Source organism: Syzygium oleosum, unplaced genomic scaffold, assembly GCF_021117445.2.
Source record: "Syzygium oleosum isolate NSW1041296 unplaced genomic scaffold, Sole_v2.1 Sole_v2.24, whole genome shotgun sequence".
NCBI classification, from domain to species: Eukaryota; Viridiplantae; Streptophyta; class Magnoliopsida; order Myrtales; family Myrtaceae; genus Syzygium; species Syzygium oleosum.
This window is the reverse complement of record NW_026607508.1, coordinates 3463130-3487502: the sequence shown is the minus strand read 5'-3', so window position 1 is coordinate 3487502 and position 24373 is coordinate 3463130. Positions and strand designations below refer to the sequence as shown.

Sequence of the window (24373 nt, the reverse complement as noted above, 5' to 3'; positions counted from 1 at the left end):
GTCCAAGTGACAAGTGAGCCTTTCATCTAGAATGGTCCAATGCAGAAGTCACAGCAAAAATGCCTTCAAGATTTTCTCTGCCATCACCCCTTGCTCCTAGTAACCTGCTAGTACGTACAACCCTCCGAATAAGACGCCTAACTACATATCCTCTTCCTATGTTCAACAAGACCACTCCATCCGAGATGAGATATACAATTGCCCGCATATGGTCCCCAATAATCTGCGAAATAAGCACATGTATGAGGATCATCAACACTCGTTGAAGAAAAAGATGATCACCATCCTGATAATTAATTCAAAAGATTGAATGGCACTTAAAAATTGCTACCAATACAAACTTTGAGCTTCGAGTATTGAGTGAGTCATGTGCGTTTAGGGTTTTAGGATTTCTCTTTTTTTTTTTAATTAAAATAAGTAAAATATATAATATATTATTATATTACCGGTCCGGTTCAAGTAAGTGGGTGGGCGGTTCTACACTGAACAGGAACCGGAGGCTCCCTTAGGAACCACCGGTTCGAGCCGGTCCGATCCGGTTCGGGCAATTCCCGGTTCCTTTGCACATTTATATTGTGAACCACCTCCCTCCCGAATTTTTTGTGGGTCGGTTCCTTCTCCTCTAGATTCTAAAGTTCCGTTTGTTTAGCGAAAAAAATGAATAATTTGAAAATTATTTTCCTAAAAAAATTCGGCTGGATTGTTCACAATCGTCCAAGAAAATATTTATACATTAATTGGTATCGATAATGAAAATATTTTTTATTGACTAACTATTTTGGAACCTGGAACACATTGTATACCTTGGAACCTTCCGGGTCGGTTTCAAGGTCTACATGGGTTCTACTTGTATTATTAATTTAACGATTGCACTAAATCATCACCTTTAATGACTATCGCTTGCTGCTAGAATCCACTAACCATAACTTATATTTAGTCACACGAAAAATATGAAACATTAACAGAGTAAAAGTCTCGGTCATAAAATGGAAGTTCAGACTAGTGTCCAGATTATACACTCATCGTCAGACGTCATGAAATACCGTAGGATCATGCGAAGACATAGTCCAAGAAAAACACAAAAACTTGTTTTAGGTTCCAAATAACATCTTCCTAGTATCTGGAACACAAACTGGATGGTTTTTAGACTCCATTTGTTTCAAAAAATTGAATGATTTCGAAAACTTTTTTTTTTTTTAAAACGATCGCTTGAAATAATGGGTCAATAGAAAATATTTTCATTATCGATAAATTTCACAGACGGTGAAAATATTTTTATTTTCGCTCTTTTTTTAAAGAAAATATTTTCCGTGAAATAAGCGCACTCTTAATTAATTAATTTATTTTTTTTCTTTTATATGTTCAGCGAAAATCCAAGTATATGTCGGGAAAAAAAAAACAACCTTCCCGCTAAAAGATTCAAGAGACCCATCGAAGAGTTCGAAACCGCGTTCGAGCCGAAAAGTTCCGAGGCAGCAAGGCCCGAACACGGGACAGAAAGCCGATGATGATCGATTGGCGTTCGCATAACCACGAGATATTTTTAATTTTTTAATTTTAATTTTGTTCTTTTTTGTCAGTTTTTAATTTCATTTGTTATTTTTCTTTCTTTGTTTTTGTTTGTTTGGGGAAGAGTTTTATGATAAGAAGGGAAGGCGTTAATGGCGGAATCTTGGCATCAATGAATTATTTGGAAAATATTGCTTTTAGAAAACGATCGACTGCATCGCTCACAAAGATCAATGAACGAAAAATATTTTCATCGTCCAGGAAAATATTTAGACATGAATTGATGTCGATAATAAAAATATTTTTCATCGACTAACTATTTCAAGCGATATGAATGATTAGTTTTAGGAAAACATTTTCCAAGTTATTTATTTTTTGCGAACCGAAATGATTTTTTTTGGTCGGTTCCTTCTCCCGATTTTAAACCTCCGTTTGTTTCGCGGAAATTGAATGATTTTGAAAACATTTTCCTAAAAACGATTGTCTGTATCGCTCACAAAAATCAATAAATAAAGAATATTTTCATCGTCCACGAAAATATTTAGACTAACGGAGGGTAAATTTGACTATAAAATTTAATAGAGACTAACGGAGGGTAAATTTGTCACAGGCATACCAGTTTTGGGTTTTTGATGGTCGAAAAATTAGTTTAGGGTAAATCTGTCACAAGTGTACCGGTTTGGGATTTTTCGTGGTATTAACCCAATAATCTATTCATGATATTTTCAGTCTTTTATTTACTTAGGATTTTCAAAAACCTGGCGTTCTTCCTAGAAATTTTCGAGCACGATACGAAAATACTATAAATTTCGCAACCATATTATCTCCATCTATACATTACAAATGAAGTGTCATAGGGTACATTTGAAGTTTGTTCTGTTGTTTGTTACGGAACACCTGCGCAAGAAACCGCTAACGAGGTTTTAAGAGGTCAAACGAGTCAAATCCTACCAATTTTGCACCGTTGAAAATCGTCTGTTTCAATAGTTGTCCGATGCTAACAAACAAGAAAACATCAAACAGAAAGAGGAAGAAGATCGAAATTCCAGAACCTCAACGGTCGAATTCCAGTTGCAAACCCTGTGCCTCCGTTTGATCCTGATCAGGCGCATCTTTCCCTTTCGCGACGAAGAGGGTTTCGCTTCCGCGGAAAAGCCTCGCGCCCCAGGAGGTTTCTCCGGGATCGGAGCAGGGTTTTCACGGCGGCATCGCGATGGCGGCGAGCGGGTTCCTGAACAAGACCGGCACCTGTTATGTCGAGAATGTATTGAGCAGCAATGCTATCTGGCGGGAACCGGGCCCCCCCCGGATATCCGTCGGCATGCTCCTCAAACAGATCGGGATCATCATGTTCATGTCGCATGCCCTCTTCTTCGTCCTCAGACCTCTTCGCCAACCTCGGATCGTCTCTGAGATTCTCGTGAGTTCGAGCCCGTGATTAATGCAAAAAAAATGTTTCGCGTGATTTCGCCCTCATTGTTATGATTGTTTGATCCGATCTCATCTCGTCACTGTCATGTAGTGTGGTTTGCTGATCGGTCCGACCGCGTTTAGGAAGACCCCCTTGGCCGCAAAGATTTTTCCGGTGAGGAGTTTCGCAAAGGTCGAGACGATCGGATATTTCGGCCTGATGTACCATCTGTTCCTAGTCGGGCTTCGGTTCGACCCATCTGCATTGGCGTTGATCGGGAAGAAGGCCACCTTGATCGGGCTGGCGGCGTTCTTCCTTCCCGGGATCGTCGGGATAAGCACCTTCTACATAGTGAACAGCCTCAGCGTGCTCAAGAATGGAAATCCGCTCGGCATCGTGTTCTGGTTCCTAGCCCTGACGATCACGGGGTCGCCCGTCCTGTCGGAGATCCTCACGAGCATCAAGCTCCTCCACAGCGACATTGGGAGGACCGCAATGGCCATGGCCGTCATCAGCGACGTCTGCTCGTGGGTCCTCATCATAATACTGATGCCAATCATCCTCGGGGGCGCCGAAAGCTTTCATTTTCCGTTTCTCGCGGCCGTCGGATTCATATCGGTATCCCTTTTCGGAGTCCGTCCAGCTCTCGCGTGGATAATCAAGAAGACTTCCAAGGATAGAGATTACAGCGATCACTACGTGGTGATCATCCTGATGGGGGTCTCGCTTTTCGGGTTGATCACGGACATCATCGGCACGCACGCAGTGGTCGGCGCGTTCGTGTTCGGATTGATCATGCCGAGCGGGGACCTCGGGTCGAAACTGGTGCTGAAGATCGAGGAGTACACGGCCGGCATCCTGTTGCCTTTCTTCTACGTGGTGTGCGGGATCCGCGCGAATCTGTGGGAGCTCGGAAGGCTGGAGGATTGGGCACTGGCTGCTCTCGTGATAGGCATGGCCTGGTCGGCCAAAGTCCTGAGCACGCTGGGCATTGCCATGTTCTTCAACATCCAACCTCGGGAAGGTGCTGTCCTAGGATTGCTCATGAACTGCAAAAGCCTCTTGGGTTTGGCTCTGCTTGACGTGGCTTGGGACAACGCGGTACGATTTAGGTTTTTGGTGCAAACTTTCCATGCCATTTGCTAGTTTCATCGTGCAGATTTCATATACTATCTTGTGATTTAGAACTTGACCGTCCATCAATACACGATCCTGGTGCTGAGTTTCGTGATCATGACGGGATCGGTCGCTCCGCTCATTGACGTAGCCTACGGCCCGACCAAGCGGCTCATGCACTACACGCTCCGATCCGTCCAGGCGACTGGATCTGACACCGACTTCCGCGTACTCTCCTGCATCTACTCGACGCGCCACGTCTCGCCCATCGTCAACCTCCTCGAGATCTCCACGGGGAACATGCGGTCGCCCCTCACCGTGTTTGGGCTTCACCTCGTCGAAGTCACGGGTTGCGCCTCGGCGATGCTTATCATCCACGATCCGCACAAGCCGAGCAGGGCACACCGGCACGACCAAGCCCAGTCTGATCACATCATGAAGTGTTTGGAGAACTTCGGGTGCCAGAACCGGTCCGCGTCGGTCCAGCCCCTGACCATCCTGTCCCCCTACGAAAGCATGTGCGAGGATGTGTGCGGCCTGGCCGAGGACAAGCGCGTCTCGCTCATCATCCTCCCGTTCCACCGCCGGCCCGCGATGTCTGGGGCCATGGAGGACGCGGAGCCTGTGTTCCGGCCCATCAACCAGAGCGTGCTCGCGAACGCGCCCTGCTCCGTGGCCCTCTTTGTCGACCGCGGGCTCGCGGTGGCGGCGATGCGGCGGACGGAGTCGAACCGGGTCGTGGCCCGCCAGGCCGCGATGCTCTTCATCGGGGGCCACGACGACCGCGAAGCCCTCGCCTACGCATGGCGAATGGCGGGCCACCCCTCCATCAGCCTCACGGTGGTGAGGTTCCTCCCCGGCAGCGATGCCGTAGACATCGAGCCCATGGAGCTCCAGGAGCGGCACGGCATCCTGACCATCATCTCCAACATGGAGAGGCAGAGGCGGCTTGATGACGTCTACGTTGCCGAGTTCCGCCGGAACAACTCGGGCAACGAGTCGATAACCTACCGCGAGGTGACGGTAAACAATGGGAGCGAGACCGTGGCGGCCATAAGGGAAATGGACCGCGACTTCGAACTGTACATCGTGGGGCGGAGCGAGCGGTCCCTATCGCCCCTCACGTTCGGGTTGGCGGAGTGGAGCGAGTACCCGGAGCTCGGGGCCATCGGCGACATACTCGTATCGTCGAATTCCAGCACGAATGCTTCAGTTCTGGTGGTGCAACAATATGATCCGGAGTCCACAGCGACAGATGAAGATGGGATTGGGATCTTAGATAGCTTGGCGTATTTCAAGAAGTAGGAACTGCACATCCCATGATGGATGCTCAATTTCAAACATAGTCGAGACGCTAGTGGTTCTTGAATAAGGAAATTCCTGTATCGGTTGAAATTTCTTTTAATTCATTATAGTTTAGAGATAGCTATTATTTATTTCCATATCATCTCGAGGCGTGACGCTCTCTCAATGGACAGAATTTCGTTAATTGGGCGCCCCACGACCACTTGTTAAGCAACCCGATTAAAGGCATTTTGCAATTCTCAATACGCTGATATAGTTCGCATGATATTCAAAATCAACATTCTGAAGTTCGTATGTTTGATCGCTGAGCATGTTTAACAAATGTCTCGAGAGCATTCGCTAACAAGATCCGGTTAATAAAATTTGCTTTTCTATCTGCCCGCAGCCATCATGTTGGACTTTGTAACCCCTCGTAATTACGTGCATTTTTCCGGTACTTTCTATACAAAGTATAGTCTAATGTATAAGAACTCCAAATTTTTTAAATCAATGGCCAAGGTACATTATTTTGTGATCCAATGACTATCTACTCATTAAGGGACCGATTTCTCAAAGAAATTCTAGAAGGCACCTTGTCATCTGACTTATTTTAGAATAATATGAAAAAAAATTAAATTTAGAATCTATGAAACATATTTAAATTAGGGTTAATACCACGAAAAACCCCAAACTAATATACCGATGATAAATTTATCCCAAACTAATTTTTTGACCACGAAAAACTCCAAACTAGTACACCTATGATAAATTTACCCCAAACCAATTTTTTGACCGCCAAAAATCCTAAACTGGTACACCCACGACAATTTTACCCTTCGTTAAATTAGATTAATACCACAAAAAATCACAAACTGGTACACCTGTGACAAACGGAATTTAAAACCCCAAATTGGTACACCCGTCAACTGCTTCATGCCATCCAACTTAGAAATTTGATGATAAAATTTAACGGAAACTAACGGAGGGTAAAATTATCATGTGTGTATCCGTTTGGGGCTTTTAGTGGTCAAAATATTAATTTGGGGTAAATTTGTCAAGGTTGTACTAGTTTGGCATTTTTCGTAGTATCAACCCTTTAAATTATACTGTTATTATGCCAGGAAGTTTAAATTATCATTCTATCCATTATTTCACCGTAATACCAATTTGGATATCTTTGGAGGCTATAAACACATGTACCATATTTATTTTATAAGATAAGAGGTAAATGCGAAACAAGATTTTACTAGGTCACCATGATGTCAACGTGTGGGGCGAGAAGGCACTGAACCGACGACTTCGTGAAAATCATTCTCAACAATCATAGAAAATCTCTTCCTAATAGCTACTTAAATAGGATTTTGTTGTCCCGAAGTAATCACTATATCTAATCAATAGGATCTTGTGGTCGAGTTGTTTCGCCGAGAATGGCCTTGAACGAAAAATCTTTCACCGAAGGGGAAGATCTTCGGTTTTTTGTGAGTAACCGAGTCCTGTGTCGTTTCGGAAAGGAAGCGACGAATTCTACACTAATGGCGAACAAAAGTAAAAGGACGAATAAAAAACTGCGCGATAAAATGTAAATTCACAATAGCGATTGAATCAACAAAATTACAAAAGGTATGCGTTCTGCAGTCAATTTGGCCAAAAGGTTCCTCCTCCTGATTTCTTCGAAGCTAGTTATTGCTATTGCCGATGACTAACTGTCGAGCGGTTACCATCTTGACTCTGGATTATTCAATTTTCTTCCCGATTACCACTCCTTCTATTCTGCGATATTGTCGGCATCAGATATGGTAACTGCTCTTATCTTCATCCCGATGTCCCGAGTGATCATTGATGTCGAGTTCTCGTTATCCCAAATATTGGGTCTTGTGCGACTTCATTACTCAGTTTAATGTTTAGCAATTTGGGCCTGTTGTACGCTTTCTTTCTTCTAGCCAAATCAGCCAAATTTGAGCACCAACACGAGTGCATCACGAGCACTTGTTAAGCAATCGATTAAGGAAATTTTACAATTTTCAATGTACTAATCGGTGTGGCTATTTTATATAACTTCGGCACTCGTTAGACTTCCCGATTGTCATAAAAAGAAAAGCAAGGAGACCATAAATTAGTTCACAGGTGATCTCTAAGCAACCATATGCTTATCTTTATTATCTCCGACATAGGCCTTAATTCTATAGCTTAAGATAATTTCTCTAGAACCTAGAAAAGCCAGGGCTCGAAATTAGGCCTTCAGCTATTTTTGTTTATTTTTCATTTTCCTTTCCATCGTTAAATCGAAATAGTCTCGCCTCGCTGATTCCGGAGGAAGTAATTAAAGTGAAGAACTAATTAATAAATTTGGTGGAAAATGACATAAATAGTCCATGAACTTTGACCTAATATGCAATGTGATTCTTGAACTTTTAATTTGTTCAATGTGGTCCATGAATTTTAACACAATATGCAATGTGGTCCTTAAACATGGTGAGTCACGTAAATGGCACGAGGATTTTCCAAGATTTGGAAAAACAAGGCTTCATTAGCAGATGTTATCAGTGAACAGGGAAAAATATATAATCTGGTTTTAATGAATCATATTATTTGGTTTTAACTAAATCTAGTAACTTCTGGGAAAAAGACATTAAAGGGATACTTTTTTTAAGCAAAAGTTATTTATGGGGAAAATGCGAGATAGCTCGGAAGTAGCAATTCTCTCGATACTTTTTGCACGATAAAATTGTGGAAAAATGGACACCACAGGTGTCGAAACTTTCGTACAATGCCTACTTAGATATTATAGATTTTCAATTGATTACTTGAGTATCGTTAGGAACAAAGCATAAAGGCATTTGGAGGATGGAATTGAAAATAAAATTACAAGTTAAGGACCGAAAAAAATAGAAAAAACTCAACTCGGTAAAACAACTTGCACCCTTTTTTTTTTCTTCCTGACCTGAGGAAATAGGACGGACTCCAACAATCATGAATTCAAGGATTTCTATATTTCTTTTTTTTTGGCCGAAAGCACAATGTACGTTGATTATCCACTTGGCAATAGCCAAGAAAATATCTTCCAATAATTGAATGTTGTCCTAATAACTACTTAAATATCCGATGAGGATACTGTTGATCATTATTTTCAAACACTTATTGAACTTAGTTAATAAACAAATAATTCGATTTTCTTAAAATAACGGGTCGAAACTAAAAATTTTATTTTACTTTAACTACTTGACATGTGTCTCGAAGTACATCTTAATAGAAATCCATGTTCTAAATCAAGAATATATTCCGATGACTCTATAAGTCACAGGAGTTTCAGACAGATAAGGAAACGCTAGAATCTTAGATATACATGTGATCACAATTTAGGGAAATTGAAATTTCCTTATTAGGAAATATTTCACACTTGTTAGGATATCACTCCAAAAACACCAAGAGCAAAACCCAAGCTGTCGTCCTTGTGAGAGAGTAGTCAAGGCCATGGCGGAGGCAAAGAAGCAAACCCCAGGTCGCCGTCGAATCGCATGCAAGATCATCGAGGATAAAGCTGCACGCGAGGTCACGTTCTCCAAGCGACACCAGGGCATGTTCCGGAAGGCGAGCGAGCTTGCCATCCTATGTGGCGCCCAGGTCGCGATCATCGCCTACTCGCCCCACGGCAACCCCTTTGTCTTCGGCCACCCGTCGGCCGATGCTGTCATCGACCGCTATAACTCTGGTGGAGGTGGTGCCCAAGCAAGCGAGGCGGCGACAGCAGCTGCTCTCCGCGCTTTTGATGAGCACAAGAAGCAATACCGAGATGCAGTGTCGAAGCTCGAAGAGGCGAAGAGAGACGCGATCGAAGCCAGAGAGAGAAGAGCTGCTGGTAATTGTTCCGGTCATATGTGGTGGGACGGGCATGTTGATGATGGCGTGGGAGTGGAAGAGTTAGAGCATTATGTAGCTTCCCTGGAGAATTTGATGAAGAGGGTCGCTGATAAATTAGATATTAGAGTTTGTGTGTAAATTATGACTCATCGTTTTTTTTTATCACTTAATTTATTTATAGAAGATTATGAATATAATATTGCTTTGTAAACATTAATTTCATCGATGTATAGTTCTTTTGATGTGTTTTATATGCACGGAACGATTCAAAGTCGAAACCCTAGTTTAACACAAATCACGTTGCGAACCATGAAAGATCATGAGAGATAATTTGAACGAAAGAAAGAATGGAAACGAGGAACAATCCCAAATAAGTGCTCTTCTTTTTGTTTGGGTGTGGTTTATACTCCCCTTCCGACAGGAAGGCACGGGGGTCCTGCTTCCCGATGAGCGAACGACGATCCAGGGGAGTCGCAAGGGCAGTGCCCCCGAGCCGCCAGAGGACTTTTATAGTTTGAACTCATATCTTATTGATAGTTTGGGTTTGGACCCATAAATGACTACTGGGTATATATAATCTTTTTTTCTTGTAATTGAGGGATGTAATTGTGAGGTGCTAATTATAATGGAATCCTCAACTGGACGTAACTCTAATTTAGGGGTGAATCAGGATAAAAACCTTATATCTCGATAGCTTTTTCTTGTTTTTACTCTCCATTTCCTTGTGATTGTGTGCCGAATCCTAACACTTTTTTGGGGTAAGATTTTAACATCTCTTGTTTGCATATAGAAATTCTTGAGTTGCATTTCAGCACATTTGAGTTCACTCAGATCGAGTGGCATCTGTTTCGTCGTAATTTATCCGAATTGTTTGATATCTTGAGGCACTGGATTCTATAATGAAAACCCAAGTGCAAATTCCGCTTTTAGGCTTAAGGATCTATGCAGTTGTAGGTACTACAAACTCCAAACTGTGTTCTTGAGTTTTAACCTCGGGAGCGCATGCTCTTTCTCCTTTTCGATTTTTGTTGATTCAACTACATTGACATATGATCTGCAGGTTACCCGGAGGGCACTAACGAAAAATAAGTCTCAATCTTGGATTAGCGAACGGAAGCACATTCCATTTCCTGTATATTGCGGCTCTCGGCTCTGTTGTAGCTGCTCTTGCTGCTCTCATTCTTCTGACATTGATCCGCTTTCTGTACATTGCACATCGGAGTGAAAAACCGCACCATGTGAAATCTTGACACGAAAGGTGAAAGAAGAAATGTATAGGAAATTGGGAATTTCTTCTGTATTTCACTTATGATACCAATACATTCTTTACATGTATTTATAGTACAATGTATGGATAATAAAAGGAAATAATGAAAAATACAATATCAATTGTAATCACTAATTATCACTAATTGATTCAATCAATAGATCTAAATCCTGGATTGCATCTTCGATATCAAAACATATCTCCAACACTCCCCTCAAGCTGGTGGCTTGTATATGTCTAAGACACCTAGCTTGTTTAAGAGATATGTGTGTTGTCTACGACATAAGGGTTTGGTGAAAATATCTGCAGGCCGTTCTGATGTTCCAATTCCTTTGTCTCAATAATCCCTTCTTGAATTTTGTCCGAGTGAAATGGCAATCAACTTCTATATGTTTTGTTCTTTCATGAACTATAGGATTTGTTGCAAGTTTGAGTGCCGCATCATTATCACAAAACAAGGCGGTTGGTCCCTTAACTTGTACGCCCAAGTCCGAAGTAGACCTCGCATCCAAACTATCTCACATACGATCTTGGCCATGGCTCGTATTCGGCCTTCAGCCGAGGACAATGATACGATCGATTGCTTCTTCGTTTTCCATGAAAGCAATGATTTTCCAAACTTGATACAAAATCCAGTAATGGATCTTCTGGTCATAGGACAGGTTGCATAATCCGTATCACAATAGGCTGTCATCTCCATGTTACATTCTCGAGAGAGAAGTATTCCAAGTCCTGGACATTTCTTCAAGTACTTCACGACTTTCAGTGCTGCATTCATATGAGATTGTTTTGGATTATGCATAAATTGACTGAGTGTTTGTACTGCAAAACATATGTCAGGTCTTGTCATAGTAAGGTAGATGAGCTTTCCTACAAGTCTCTGATAACCGGATGGATCTTTGAGTAATGGGTCATCGCTTTGGGATGTTGTTCCCGCATCATAATCGACAGTTTTGGGAGGTCCTAGATCTTTAATATGAAAAGTAGAATGCAGATAATCTTTGAGATGTTTAATTGCAGATTCATCATTTCCCATAATGAGTATGTCATCGACATATATCATCAGATAGATAGACGACGCACCTTTTGCCCATGTGAAAAGTGCATAATCATCTGTCTCCGTAAACCCTGTGGAAGATCCATGTAGATTTCCTCTTCTAGATCACCATGGAGAAAAGCATTATGAACATCCATTTGGTGTAAATCCCAATAAACGAGCCTTGTAACGTTCAATGGATCCATCCGCTCTATACTTTATTTTGTACACCCATTTGCAACCAATTGGTTTTCGATGTGGTGGTAGGAGTACAATATCCCAAGTCTCATTCTCCATTAATGCATGTAATTCGCTTCCATGGCTTTCCGCCGGTGTGGATCATTGACTCGCTTCATTATAAGAAGATGGTTCGTTCCTCGGAGATACGACTAATGCAACACATATGTTCCAAAGATAGTCGATCAAATGAAACATATCTCTCAGAGTCCATAGATATAATATATTTTCATGGAATACGACATCCCTGCTTACGAAGAAATTCCCCGTTGATTGTTCCAAGACGTAATAACCTTTCGAATAGTCGGATAACCCATGAAGATGCATCGACGGGCACGGGGACCCATTTTGTCCCGAGGCCCAACAAGAGTTGCATAGTATAAGCAACCAAATACTCTCAAATGATGGATATCAGTTTCTTCCCAAAGAGTAACTCAAAAGGAGTTCGCCCGCCGAGAATCTGAAAGTAGGCATGCGATTGATCGGTAAGCCGCCGTGACCACACAATCTCCCAAAAGTTTTCCTCGGAATGGAAGCTTGAATTTGAGGTGCTCAGCGCAACTTCTAAGAGATGACGATGTTTACATTCAACAATTCCATTTTGTTGTGGAGTGTAGGTGCAAGAACGCTCATGAATAATTGGAAGGAACTTGACTCTTGGATTGCATGAGGACCCATGTGGCACGAAAAATCATCCACAATGGTAAGAAAGAAACGAGATCCATCACGATGTGCGGTGTGGTAAGGTCCCCAAACATCAACATGGATTTTTTGAGTTTAATGGAAGGAGTAAGGTCGACTGTGCCAATTTTTGTGACATGGGTGGAATTCCCATTTCAAGGCCTTCATGATTTGCTGGTACTGATCATTAGTGATTTCTTGATTTCCTTTGTCAGTATATTTCCTTGTGACTTGATAGGCCGAGATTTCCTTTTCTTTCTTCCCTTTTTCTCCGGGTCTCCCATGCAATTTCCAGCAAGTTTCTATTGTATGATGCGGGCGTTTACAATAATCACAATATAATTTACCTTTTCCTTTTTGATTTTGCCCATTCCCTTTCTGAAATGGCATGGCTGAAGGCGGTCCACTGGATTTGATGATGGGTGCTAACGTGGCCTCATAGAAGCCGTCAGATTCGGACGTGGGAAATGATGATCGTGAGCCTTTCTTTGAATCCTGGCCATCCATTTGCTGTAATCCAAAGAGGTAAGGCGCTGGCTTTCTTCCTGGACTGCAAGTTGGAAGATTCGGCCAAGTGATGGCATGGGATCCATTGCCAAGATCTGAGAGCGGAAAGGGAGATAAGTTTCATTTACATCTCTTCGCCAGACGTGAGACGCAGTGTACCCATACCCGAGATCCCTAGTTCTGATGCTTGATTCGCATATTGTACTCCAGACCCAGGTGTCGAATTCAGAGAACCTATAGTACCCTCACTGTTTTAGGCTCAGGTTAGCTAGTAAATGCTTTAGTTGTTAGCTTCTTTCTGGATTTCATTCCCTGTGAACTCATTGTAGTTATACTATGTATATGCATCGACTTTTGCCGGGGGGTCGCACTGCCGAGATGTTGAATCCCTTGTCTGTGTTGCAGAAAGATATGTCTGCACCTAGATTCTACATCGCGGCTGCCACTGACAATATGTCTCCAAAAAGCTCCCGTGATGAAGGACTCTCTGATTGATGTGGTAAAGTGCTAGTACCTTGTGCTTTAAGGATATGTCAACTTCATTTCCTGGTCTATGCTGATGATGCTTCTCTGTCATTGCCTTTATAGTTCATATGGCAATTCAATCAACACCATTGTTCTTTCAAAAGATGCTTCAAAACATGGATTTTGCAAATGAAGATTCACATCCAATTTGAGATTTTGATTGTGCCGAGTGACCTTCCTGCTTATGCAATGGGAATGTTGAATGAATTCATTTGTAGGTCATAATAGTGCATTGGCATTGGTAGCGTTTAGGGCAACCTCACATTGAAACAATCCATACCGACAAATTAATTGGATTCAGGTTTGTCTGTTTACTAACGATGATATCCGTCAAAAAATAAAATATTTTTCATTAACTGATTTTCGTAAACAATATAAACAATTAAAATAAAGAAAGCCTTTTCAAATTATCGATTTTAATGAAATAAACGGAGTTTTAGTTTCCTTTTCAATCCCAAGAACCCATGTATCATCGAGCTCGACATATCGCCGCCAAAGCCGGCGTTATAGGCATGAGCACCTCCTGCTTCGGATGCGAATGGGAAGTTCGTCGACAACCGTGGCGCTGCACGGAATTAGCATTTGATGGTTTCCGATCAAGTGGTGATTAGTTTAGTTGTTTAAGGGATTGGTCTTAAAATGCTTTTGACTAAATTGGAAGGAAAGGTGGCTTGTGGGAGCCCAACCAAAAGCCATGAAAAATAAAAGAAAAACAAAGGAACTATCCTTAAAAGCTCCTCCTTCCACCTAACTTTAATCGTTCTAAACCTAAATAATTTAAAAAATAAATTATCTCTACCATAAATATCATTGAAACGCTTACTTTGATTTTCGAAACAACCTAATCACAACTAAATTTTAGTTATATTAAAACATTCAGTCGATCACTTGAGCGCCGTTCCTTCGGAGGAAGAAAAAAACAATCACTTGCGTGTTTCTTTTCGCTAGAGTGTTCGACTACCGCTAATAGAACGAAAACAAAGGGGTTGTTTGGAGGACGGAATTGAAAATAAAAGCACGACTTAAGGACCAAAAAAAAAATAAAACTCAAGCACACGTCGGGCTATACTCCAAACGGACGGTGAAATCAATGCAAGGAACATCAAACTTCAAAGAGCAATTTTTTTTCCTCCTAATCTCTCATATAGGACAGGTTCCAACGATCATGGATTCAAGAATTCGACCTATTTTAGAACATATAAATTATAAAAGCAATTTAAATTTAGAATCAATGAAAGATAATTTTAATTTACATGATTATTATGTCGATAATTAAAATTACCATTTTATCCATTGTAACACCATAATACCAGTTTGGGTATTTATAATATAAACAGAAATGCGAAAACTCTCTCTCTCTCTCTCTCTCTCTCTCTCTCTCTCTCTCTCTCTCTCTCTCTCTCTCTCTCTCTCTCTCTCTCTCTCTCTCTCTCTCTCTCTCTCTCTCTCTCTCTCTCTCTCTCGTTGTGGAAACATGATTGTTCCAATTATTTTCGTAAATCATAGAAAATCTCTTACAATCTTTAAATATTGTTCTCTTATCTACTTAAATACCTAATGAGGACACTGTTAATTATTATTTCACATGCTTCTTAAACATAGTTAAAAATAGATATTTTTATTTTTTAAAATAACAGGTAAAAACTAAAAACTTTCTTTCCTCTAACTCCTTAATAAAACTCTGGAAACACTTCTAAATGGAGAAATCACTGTTCTAGATTAAGAATATATTCCATAGAATCAACAAAATTACAAGAGTTCAGACAAATAAAGAAACATTAGAATATTGGATATATATTTATGGGTGATCACAGTTTGGGATTGGAGACTTTCCTTTATAACTGACACATCATACCCAACGATTTTTCGCAAAGTGATGACGAAAGATCTACTTTGTACAAATCTTTCCATTTTGCAATTCGATCTGATCCATTAATCCGTAGAGCTATTTACACAATCACAAACATTTTTGGAACACCGCTAACGGAGGGAAAGAACTTATGGTCAACCTCTTTCCGATATTAATATGTTTGATTCATAAGGGAAGAACTTGTATCGGTATTTGCCACTACGTACAACCTCTTTCCCTCTATAATACTCTGTCACAATAACGACAACTTTAATTTTGCTTGAGTCACAAATCTACCCCCATTAACCCTCCATCCAAAATTTCTCGTGGACAACTGAGAGCATAAGATGTTCGAGCGTAACGACCACGAGCTCTCCGATCGTGAGAGATGGAACATTCCCAAGCATGAGAGATTGATGAGCGCAAAATCACTAAGGGCAATTTTGACGTAGGGTTAATGGAGAGCAGATTTAGGATTCGAATAAAAGTCGGTGATCTTTTATAAGACAAAAAAAAATTAGAGTGAAATTGAAATTGGACCTGATGCTGGGATTTTTTTATCAGACAAAAAAAAAAGTTTAGGGTATAATTGTTACTAAATCTAAAGTTGAGGGTTTTTTATGAGACCAAAAAGCTGAGGGTGAGGTATTGAGACTATACTTAAAATTGGGATTTTTTTATAGGACAAAAAAAATTTAGGGTAAAATTGAGATATGACCTAAAGTTGGAGGTTTCTTGCGAGAAATTTCATGATATTGGGGCAATTATTTCAGATAAAAAAACACAGAAAAACGGCTGCCCACCATCGTATATCTTCACAATCTCTCTCTCTCTCAAGAACTAATATCCGATTTCAAGAATTCACCCCCCCCCAAAAAAAAAAAGGAAAAAAAGAGAAATAGAAAAAGAAAAAGAAAAAGAAAATCAATTTCAAGAAAACTTGCGCAGACACAAGCAGTTCTCGAGAGCTCTCCTCCGTCCTTTCTCATCTTGCACCTTCCGTCCAGTTCGACGCTCGTCGCCACGTGCGGACAAGAAGAAAAGACGGTTAAACAGAATCTTAACGCTCTCTCTCTCTCTCTAGAGATTCCGAGGAAAGAAGAAGGAAACAAGAATATCTCCGAAAAATATAAAAAAAAAACATCTGCCTATTCTTGATGACGTCACGACGCGTGTATGCCTCCGTATCTATTTCAAGAAAGCTGCGCTCACCGCGTGTTCTTGCGCAGACATAAGCCCAGTTCAAGAGAGAGTCTCTCCTCTTCTCCCCTTCTTCTTCCTCTTCCTCTTCCTCTTTCTGCTCTTCATCTCTCTCTTTCTCTCCGCAATCTCGCTCCAAGAAGAGTGTAAAACACCCTAGAGAAACGCGGTGGTCGCCCGCGATGGAGGAGGCGAAGAGAGGGCCGAAGCGCCCGCGGGTCGAGTGCGGGCTCATCGAGGACGAGAGCGCGCGGGAGGTCACCTTCTCCAAGCGCCACCAGGGCCTGTTCCGCAAGGCGGCCGAGCTCTCCGTCCTCTGCGGGGCGGAGGTCGCCGTCATCGCCTACTCGCCCCACGGCAACCCCTTCGCCTTCGCCCACCCGTCCACCCCCGACGCCCTCATCGACCGCTACCTCTCGGGCGGGGCGGCCGGGCCCGCCGCGGCCGAGGCGGCGGCGGGGGCGGCGCACAGGGAGCGGTACGAGGACGCGGCCGCGAAGCTCGAGGAGGCCAAGAGAGAGGCGGAGAGGATCGCGGCGGAGGCCGGGAAGAGGAATCGGTGGTGGGACGAGGCGGTCGCGGACCGGATGGAGGAGGAAGAGCTGGAGCTGTACGTGGCGTCGCTGGAGGCTTTGAGGAAGTTGGTCGCCGATAGAGTCGAACAGTGCGGTGATTTGGGTTTCTACAGCCGATTGCTGGCGACGGACATGAGCATAAGCATGGACTTGGATACCGCGTTTCTCGCTGAACTGCAGTATTCTTGTTAATGGGGTCTTGATAGAAACCACTTTCTTAGTTCAAATAATTTGGGATTCTATTAAATTCCTCCGTAAATTTCTTCTTCTCTTTGGTTTTGCATAGTCTTGTTGCCTTTAAACTTGGGGCTGAAGTTTCCGGAGATGAGGCATAATGGCGAAGGGGAAATCGTGTTGAATGAATTCTTGTATTTCCTGTTGACAGATATGAATCGATCAAATTCGTTTACGCTCTTTCTTTCCTTCAAATAATCTCTCAAGATCTTTGGCTAGTATCAAATTAGGATTTCGACTTTGAGTCGTTGCATATATTTAAAGACAGATCAAAAGAATTATAGATCGATGAAATTGCTGTTTCTGATTATGTTCATAATTTTATGTCAAATCATTCTACACATAAAGCCTTGAAACTTCGCCAAGTTAAATTGTTGAAGAATGTATTTAAACCCTAGTTTTTTGAAGCAACATTATGGTCATAATTTTCATCAAGCCCTAGTTTTTTAATGTCCTTTAAATTTTCAAGCCATCAACTTTCAAATACTATATTTATTTAACTTGGTGAAGTTTCATGGCTTTATGTCCGGAAACGAACAAGAAACCTCTGGAATTTACAGATAATCAGGCAATAACATATACATTGATGTCCCTTTACAACATATCTGCCATCAACAAATGGATACTGTCCAGCAGATGGTAAATAGTCGCCAAAATCATTACCCACGAAGTTCTTGTTCATACCCGAATTCTGCTTATCATATTAGATTATGAAATCATCTAAAGAATGAGGGAAGGAATCACAAAGATCAGATTTGGATCGAATCTACACAAATGCTTCCCAAACACCCGGAATGCGAAATCAAAACAAATACAGAGGCACAACGTTCACCACATCAACACAACATATCCAATAATTATGTACTTGTAGCCTTTACGGTGTTCGGATAACCACCATATCCTTTTCTAATGACTTACTCAAGCTGAGCCGAATCCAGCCTCTCGAAAGCAAGAACTACCAGGTGCATAATTTGCTGCGTACCTTCCGATGAAATCTATTCAGCCCACCTTATTCCTTGGCAGGAACACTGTTAATAAGTCTGTGCATTTATGCCTCGGCCGCCTCATGATAGTTGCTCTTATTGAATATATGATGCTCTCCGTGTGCAAGACACAACGATATTAAACAACTACATAAGACGACCGACGTACTCAGCCCGGGGGTATTTTCTCCGCAGCTGTGGCCATTGCACGAAAAACTGATCAGCTACTCTTAATTTGTAGAGAAGCAATCCACTTAGAGACGGTCTTCTAACTCTAGCTATGCTCTCCACGTAAAACATAGATGACCATCTGATTCCCGAACCTGCCAAAGCTTCCATTGCTGTCTTTCAGTTCTCATGACAAACAGATCAAGAATGAATTCCTCAACATAATTCCAAGAGAGAGAGAAATCACTAACAGAAAGTGGAATTTCAAACCTTGTATAAGAAGGCAGTACACAGATTGGAATGCACATTCCAGGGCCATTACAGAGGATCTGCACCTCCAATGTTAACGTTATCGTGAAGTTCGCAAAGCAAATTTTATAACCAACAAAAACAAAGAAAAAATTAAACTTTATAGGAAGAAATTACCACTTCGGGTCTAAGTTGAATAATGAGGTATAGCGCATGAGCTGTGGCGACTAAAGTTGTCCAAACGGAAGTTACATAAGATTGATCGACTTCTCTGCTAAGGTATATCTACAATTACTTTGCAGTTTCCCCCACCTTGACCCCAGCCTGCACATGGAGGAGATTTCTCAATAAATTGTGTGATATATTACAAATGTCAGCTACAATCAACAAAAGATAGAATGAGGGATTGACATGGCTCCCGCTAAGCCAGCAGCACACGACTGCACTAATGGGAGCCACATGCTTTCTTACATTTAGGATCACATGCTTGTTCTGTATGTGTGTGTGTGTGTGTTTTCCAACTATACGAGTGATAGCTGTAATTGACACCCAAATCTATCATATAAAATGAAACCATGGAAGATTAAATCCTGCAAAAGAAGTATTCTTCATGTTCTTGTTAAGCAATGATGAGTCATGACAGGAAGATGATGGCACTGAGCCACACATGCTATAGACCTGCACATACAATAGAACAAAATGGAAGATGAAATCTCAAAAGTTTTTCTAGTTTCCTAAGGTTGTTTCAGGAAACTGGATTCTCTCTCCCCCCAACAAAAAGTCGACCATATTTTTTTTTTTTTTTTTTCCTTATTAATTTTTTCCCTACCCCCCCCCCCTAAAGATGATTGGACTCTCGCACAGTCATGCAAATGATCACTTCAGTATAATTTTATCAGACTGAATCCAGAAAATTAGTTGGTAGGGATTATTTCAATGTGAGGTTGCCTCGCTCCGTGAAGTCAGGCTTAGATAGGAGCATGTTATTACAAGAGTCAAAAAGGCAACATAGTTAGCAGTTACCATAAACCAGTTTACGAAGGAATCTTTAGCAAAAGGGCGTCATAAAACTTTGGTTGGATTTTGTGTATGGTTTGAGGGAGTAGTATATGTATCTGTTGACATTTGTTGGAAGTGTAAATATTCTTTTGATCAATCATAGAAACTCTAATATTGTTGGTTATATTTGAGGTTATGTCCTTCAGGTAGAAGTATGCCCACGTCATTCCCCTATTCTCATAGGATTCGGGGTGTGACACTAACTGGGAAGTAGCATGCCTTGGGGAAAATAATCCATCAGCAATTTTAGTGAATAATCGGATTAGAGGGATGACCATAGCCCACATTAAGTAGTTTCAAAAGAAGCCAACGAGACCACCTCAAGCCAAACTCAATAAAGAGAATGTTGAAGAGGTCCACGAGGGTTTACACACATAAAGGGTTTTAGGAGGGAGTAGAAGAATGCCATTAGGGTTGAAGGTGACGTAGGGTTTAGGATTGAACTACCAACAAAGGGTAGAAAGAAAGCTCTACAATCCGAGAGAGGGTAGAGCAAAGGGTTTGAAACAACTAAGATTACTGTTTTGAAACAAAAAAGGATCATTGAAAAATCCTCTTTGTTAAGAGAACGAAACGGTTACATTTGTCAATGTATTAAAGCTCATGAGTTTCGTGCCGATTAATGCATAAGAAGCTGCGAAAGTCAAGTTAAGTAAAAGAGGACAAAAGAGTGATGGCCCTGGTCAATATGGAGTCTCCGTCCCCCCACAATCTCCAATTTTTTCAAGAAAATGACGATCAAGTAGCACCTATTGTTGCAAAACGGTAAAGAATTCCAATGATGAAGAAGAACGCTACAAAAAGAAACCTTCAAACCATAAAGAATACTAATATCAGACTGATTATTTCAGATGACAGATTCTTTTAAATTCCCCAAAATAACACTGAATAATCATCATCTGATACCATCCTGACTATTTAATGCCATTGTGCCCCTAAACATCAAATAACCCTTTCCTAACCGAGCCTCATAGCTAGCTAGCGAGAATAATCGTCCACTCCCACTCTCCAACTCCTTCTCATGCACCACCACCACCACCACCACCACCATGACCACCATGCAAGGCTCTCAAACTCGTCCTCCTTCCCGTGCAAAGTACTTGCGAGACAATGGCATGTCGCAAGCATGCAAAGACTTGCTCTCCTCTCTCCCTTCAGAAGAAGACTGGGTCGCGGCCTCTCTCTGCCCATGTCAGGGCTTCTGGTTCCCGTCTCCGCTCTTGAGCGGCATCCCCGCTTGCCAAAACCACTTCCAAGCTCACACCTCTGACATCCTCCTAGTCAGCAACCCGAAATCTGACACCACCTGGCTAAAGGCCATTCTTTTCGCTCTCTTGAACTGTGCCAAGTACTCCAAGTCCGACTCACAACAATGCCACCCTCTCCTAACCCAAAACCCCCACGACCTCATGCCCTTCTTGGAGCTCTGTGTCGAGCAAGAAAATCCCGATTTTGCTGCTTTCGCCTCCCCGTGGCTCTTCGCCACCCACTTGCCTTATTCCTCGCTTCCACAGTCGGTGAGGGACTCCGAGTGCAAGCTGGTTTACCTGTGTAGGAACCCTAAGGACACCTTCGTCTCGCTGTGGCACTTCTTCGACAAGCTGAGTCCCGAGAAGGGCCAGATTCCTCTCCCGGATTGCCTTGACAACTTCTGTCGAGGGATGAGCTTTTACGGGCCTTACTGGGACCATGTGCTGGGTTACCACAGGACGAGCTCGGAGATGCCCGAGAAGGTGTTGTTCATGATGTACGAGGAGATGAAAGAAGGCCCGCATTCTCACGTGTGGAGGTTGGCCGATTTCATGGGATGTCCATTTAGCGAAGAAGAACTGAGAGACGGGACTGTGGCGGGAATACTGAGGATGTGTAGCTTCGACAATTTGAGCGCATTGGAGGTGAACAAGAGCGGGAAGCTGTCGACTGGACAAGAGAACAAGTTGTTCTTCAGGAGAGGCGAGGTTGGAGATTGGGTGAATCACATGAGTGCTGAGATGGGGGAGAAAATTGACGGTGTCATGGAAGAGAAGTTGCGCGGTTCTGGTTTGAAGCTCTGAAGTTCTATTAAATAGAAGTATCTACAGACCATAGAAGTTGCATGGTCTCGTGGGTTCATCTCATCTCCATAGTGAGATGCTTCAAAGTTATGATTTAAGTCTTCATTTATGTTGTACTATTGGCATTTTGCAGGTGTTTTCTTGCCAACACATAGTTGGCTAATGATGAAAAGCTGCCTTCCTTCTCGCCGGAAGGTTATGGATTTATTTATCTCCTGTTATTCTTTTCAATTCCCCTTTTTTTTCTTTTTGCTATGTGAAGCTTCGTGGCGAATGGTCTACTATACGTGTTGTTGTTGTTTAAAGAGTATTCTAGTTCTTGTTTGTTTGTCGTCAGATGGATTGAGTTGCTAAACAACGTAAATGTGCATTTCAAAGGAAAAAAGAATCTCTGTTTTGTTTCGTTTCGTTTCCAAGCTTTCTGAAAAGGAAAAGGTCAATGATAAAGAAGTAAGTCCCATCAAACAATTGACACATACGGACTGATCCCCGTAAGGTCTGTCAAATGAGTGGGGCAAATCGGATTTAGATTGTAAAACGAGCCTCATCCAAATTCATACGTTTAACGTATATGTACTCCAATCTTAACAATCCATATCCAATCCGAGATCCATCCCATACCCATACTCATCCCAACACAACCTAACATATTCTAAACCTCACCATATCCAATACAAATGGCACCTAACCCTAATCTCTCTCTCTCTCTCTTTTCTTCCTCCCTCCCTTAGCCACCTCCATACTCGACTGCTGCACCTTGGCTGCCCATCATCACAGTCTGCGGGGATAAGAACAGCACAAACTCTATAATTTTCATACGGTGCTCACTGGAGTGCCAAATTTTTTTTTAAATCGTTGACTAGAGTGCCATTGGCGATTTGTGCGGTTTGAAAATCCAACGTGGCATTAATTTATTATAAATAGGCTGACGTGGCTGGCCAAAAATAATCAAATCAATAAAAACTAAATGCAACGACGTTGTTTTGGCCCTATTGATAAAGAAATATAAAAAAAGACCAAAAAAAAAGGGAGCAGATTAATTCTCTATTTCTCTCTGTTCTTCTCCATGGTTGAGCAATGGAGCTTAGTCGGTCAACATTAGTGTACAATTGACGAAGAGAATACACACGAGAATCAAAATTTAAAAAAAGAAGGGTTAATACCACCAAAAACACCAAATTTATTTATCCGTGATAAATTTATCACAATCTAATTTTTTGACCACCAAAAATCCCAAATCGGTACATTTGAGACAATTATCCATCAGTTAGTTTTTGTTAAATTAGATTAATACCACGAAAAATCACAAAATGGTACATATGTGACAAACATAGAGTAAAACCCCAAATTGGTGCACTCGTCAACTGCCACGAGTAATCCAACTCAACAATTTTGATAGTAAAATTTAACTAAAATTAACGGATGGTAAATTTGTCACAAGTGTACCAGTTTATGATTTTTCGTTGTATTAACCCAAAAAATAATGAGTAGATTCGGTGGAGGGGTTTTTTGCAAGCGAAAACCGTGAACTCGGCAAAATTTTCGGAGGAGATGCTCAGGCGAAGAGTTTTAAAAGGGGGAAAACGTGAATTGATGGAGGGAGCAGTCAAAGAAAATCAGAAAGAGGGCTGAACTGGAAACAAGATGAGTCGGCAAAATAGAGGGAAAAATAATATAATAAAAGGATTAATACCACGAAAAACTCCAAACTCAAATTTACCCCGAACTAATTTTTGGACTACCAAAAACCTTAAACTAGTACGCATGTGCCAAATTTTTCCCAAATTAATTTTTTTACCATCAAAAACTCTAAACTGGTACACTTGTGACAAATTTACCCTTCGTTAAATTGGATTAATACGACGAAAAATCACAAATTGGTAAACATATGACAAACAGAGGGGTAAAACCCCAAATGGGAACACCAATCAATCACCACGTGTCATTCAACCCAGCAATTTGACGATAAAATTTAACGGAAACTAACAGAGGGTAAATTTGTTACAAGCGTACCAATTTGGGATTTTTGGTGATAAAAATATTAGTTCGAGGTAAATTTATCACGAGTGTACCGGTTTAGGGTTTTTCGTGGTATTAACTCATAATAAAAAGCGGTATTGGCTAGATGCTGGTGATTTTCCACTAATGCAGCCAATGTGGCATCTCCGTCACCTTATTTCTCTGCGATTTCTTAAATTTCAGCCAATGCAGCCAAGTTGGACTTAAATTTCTTTAAAAAAAGCCACGTCGCGGTAAAAATTTAATTTAAAATGCCACGTGGGACAATTCCCGGAATAGGCACCCAAGCGATCGAAAAAAAAAAGTTATGACACTCAAATGAGTGCCGTACGAAAGTTATGACACTTGTGTTGTCTTTATCCCTTATTTGTGACATCCAAAATTTTCTAAATTAGTTAATAATATTTATAATATAAAGATAATAAATAATTTACGTGGATTTTTGGATGATGTTGTCTAGGTCATCAATTTTATGACGTGTAGAAAATTTAAAAGATAACCCAATCAAATATGTCCAAGTGGACTCCAAAAATAAAATAACAACTATCTTTT

General features: G+C 41.5%; 5 protein-coding genes across 5 annotated transcripts; all 5 read left to right on the top strand.

The window, feature by feature from the left end:
- Window positions 1-2722: 2722 nt before the first annotated feature.
- LOC115661541 (cation/H(+) antiporter 15-like) lies at window positions 2723-4066 on the top strand. Its single transcript, XM_030584919.2, has 2 exons — window positions 2723-2929; window positions 3032-4066. The coding sequence occupies exons 1-2, from the start codon at window positions 2723-2725 to the stop codon at window positions 4064-4066; spliced, it is 1242 nt and encodes a 413-aa protein (XP_030440779.2).
- Window positions 3981-5341, top strand: LOC130134828 (cation/H(+) antiporter 15-like). Its single transcript, XM_056302530.1, has one exon. The coding sequence runs from the start codon at window positions 4154-4156 to the stop codon at window positions 5339-5341; it is 1188 nt and encodes a 395-aa protein (XP_056158505.1). The 5' UTR covers window positions 3981-4153.
- A 3450-nt stretch (window positions 5342-8791) lies between these two features.
- Window positions 8792-9316, top strand: LOC115662829 (agamous-like MADS-box protein AGL61). Its single transcript, XM_030583784.2, has one exon. The coding sequence runs from the start codon at window positions 8792-8794 to the stop codon at window positions 9314-9316; it is 525 nt and encodes a 174-aa protein (XP_030439644.1).
- Window positions 9317-16644: 7328 nt separating this feature from the next.
- On the top strand, window positions 16645-17464 carry LOC115665905 (agamous-like MADS-box protein AGL61). Its single transcript, XM_030587719.2, has one exon. It carries the CDS (start codon window positions 16663-16665, stop codon window positions 17245-17247), a length of 585 nt encoding a protein of 194 aa, XP_030443579.2. The 5' UTR covers window positions 16645-16662; the 3' UTR covers window positions 17248-17464.
- A 3330-nt stretch (window positions 17465-20794) lies between these two features.
- LOC115665906 (cytosolic sulfotransferase 12-like) lies at window positions 20795-21813 on the top strand. The gene has a single exon (XM_030587721.2). The coding sequence runs from the start codon at window positions 20798-20800 to the stop codon at window positions 21800-21802; it is 1005 nt and encodes a 334-aa protein (XP_030443581.2). The 5' UTR covers window positions 20795-20797; the 3' UTR covers window positions 21803-21813.
- The last annotated feature ends 2560 nt before the right edge of the window (window positions 21814-24373 follow it).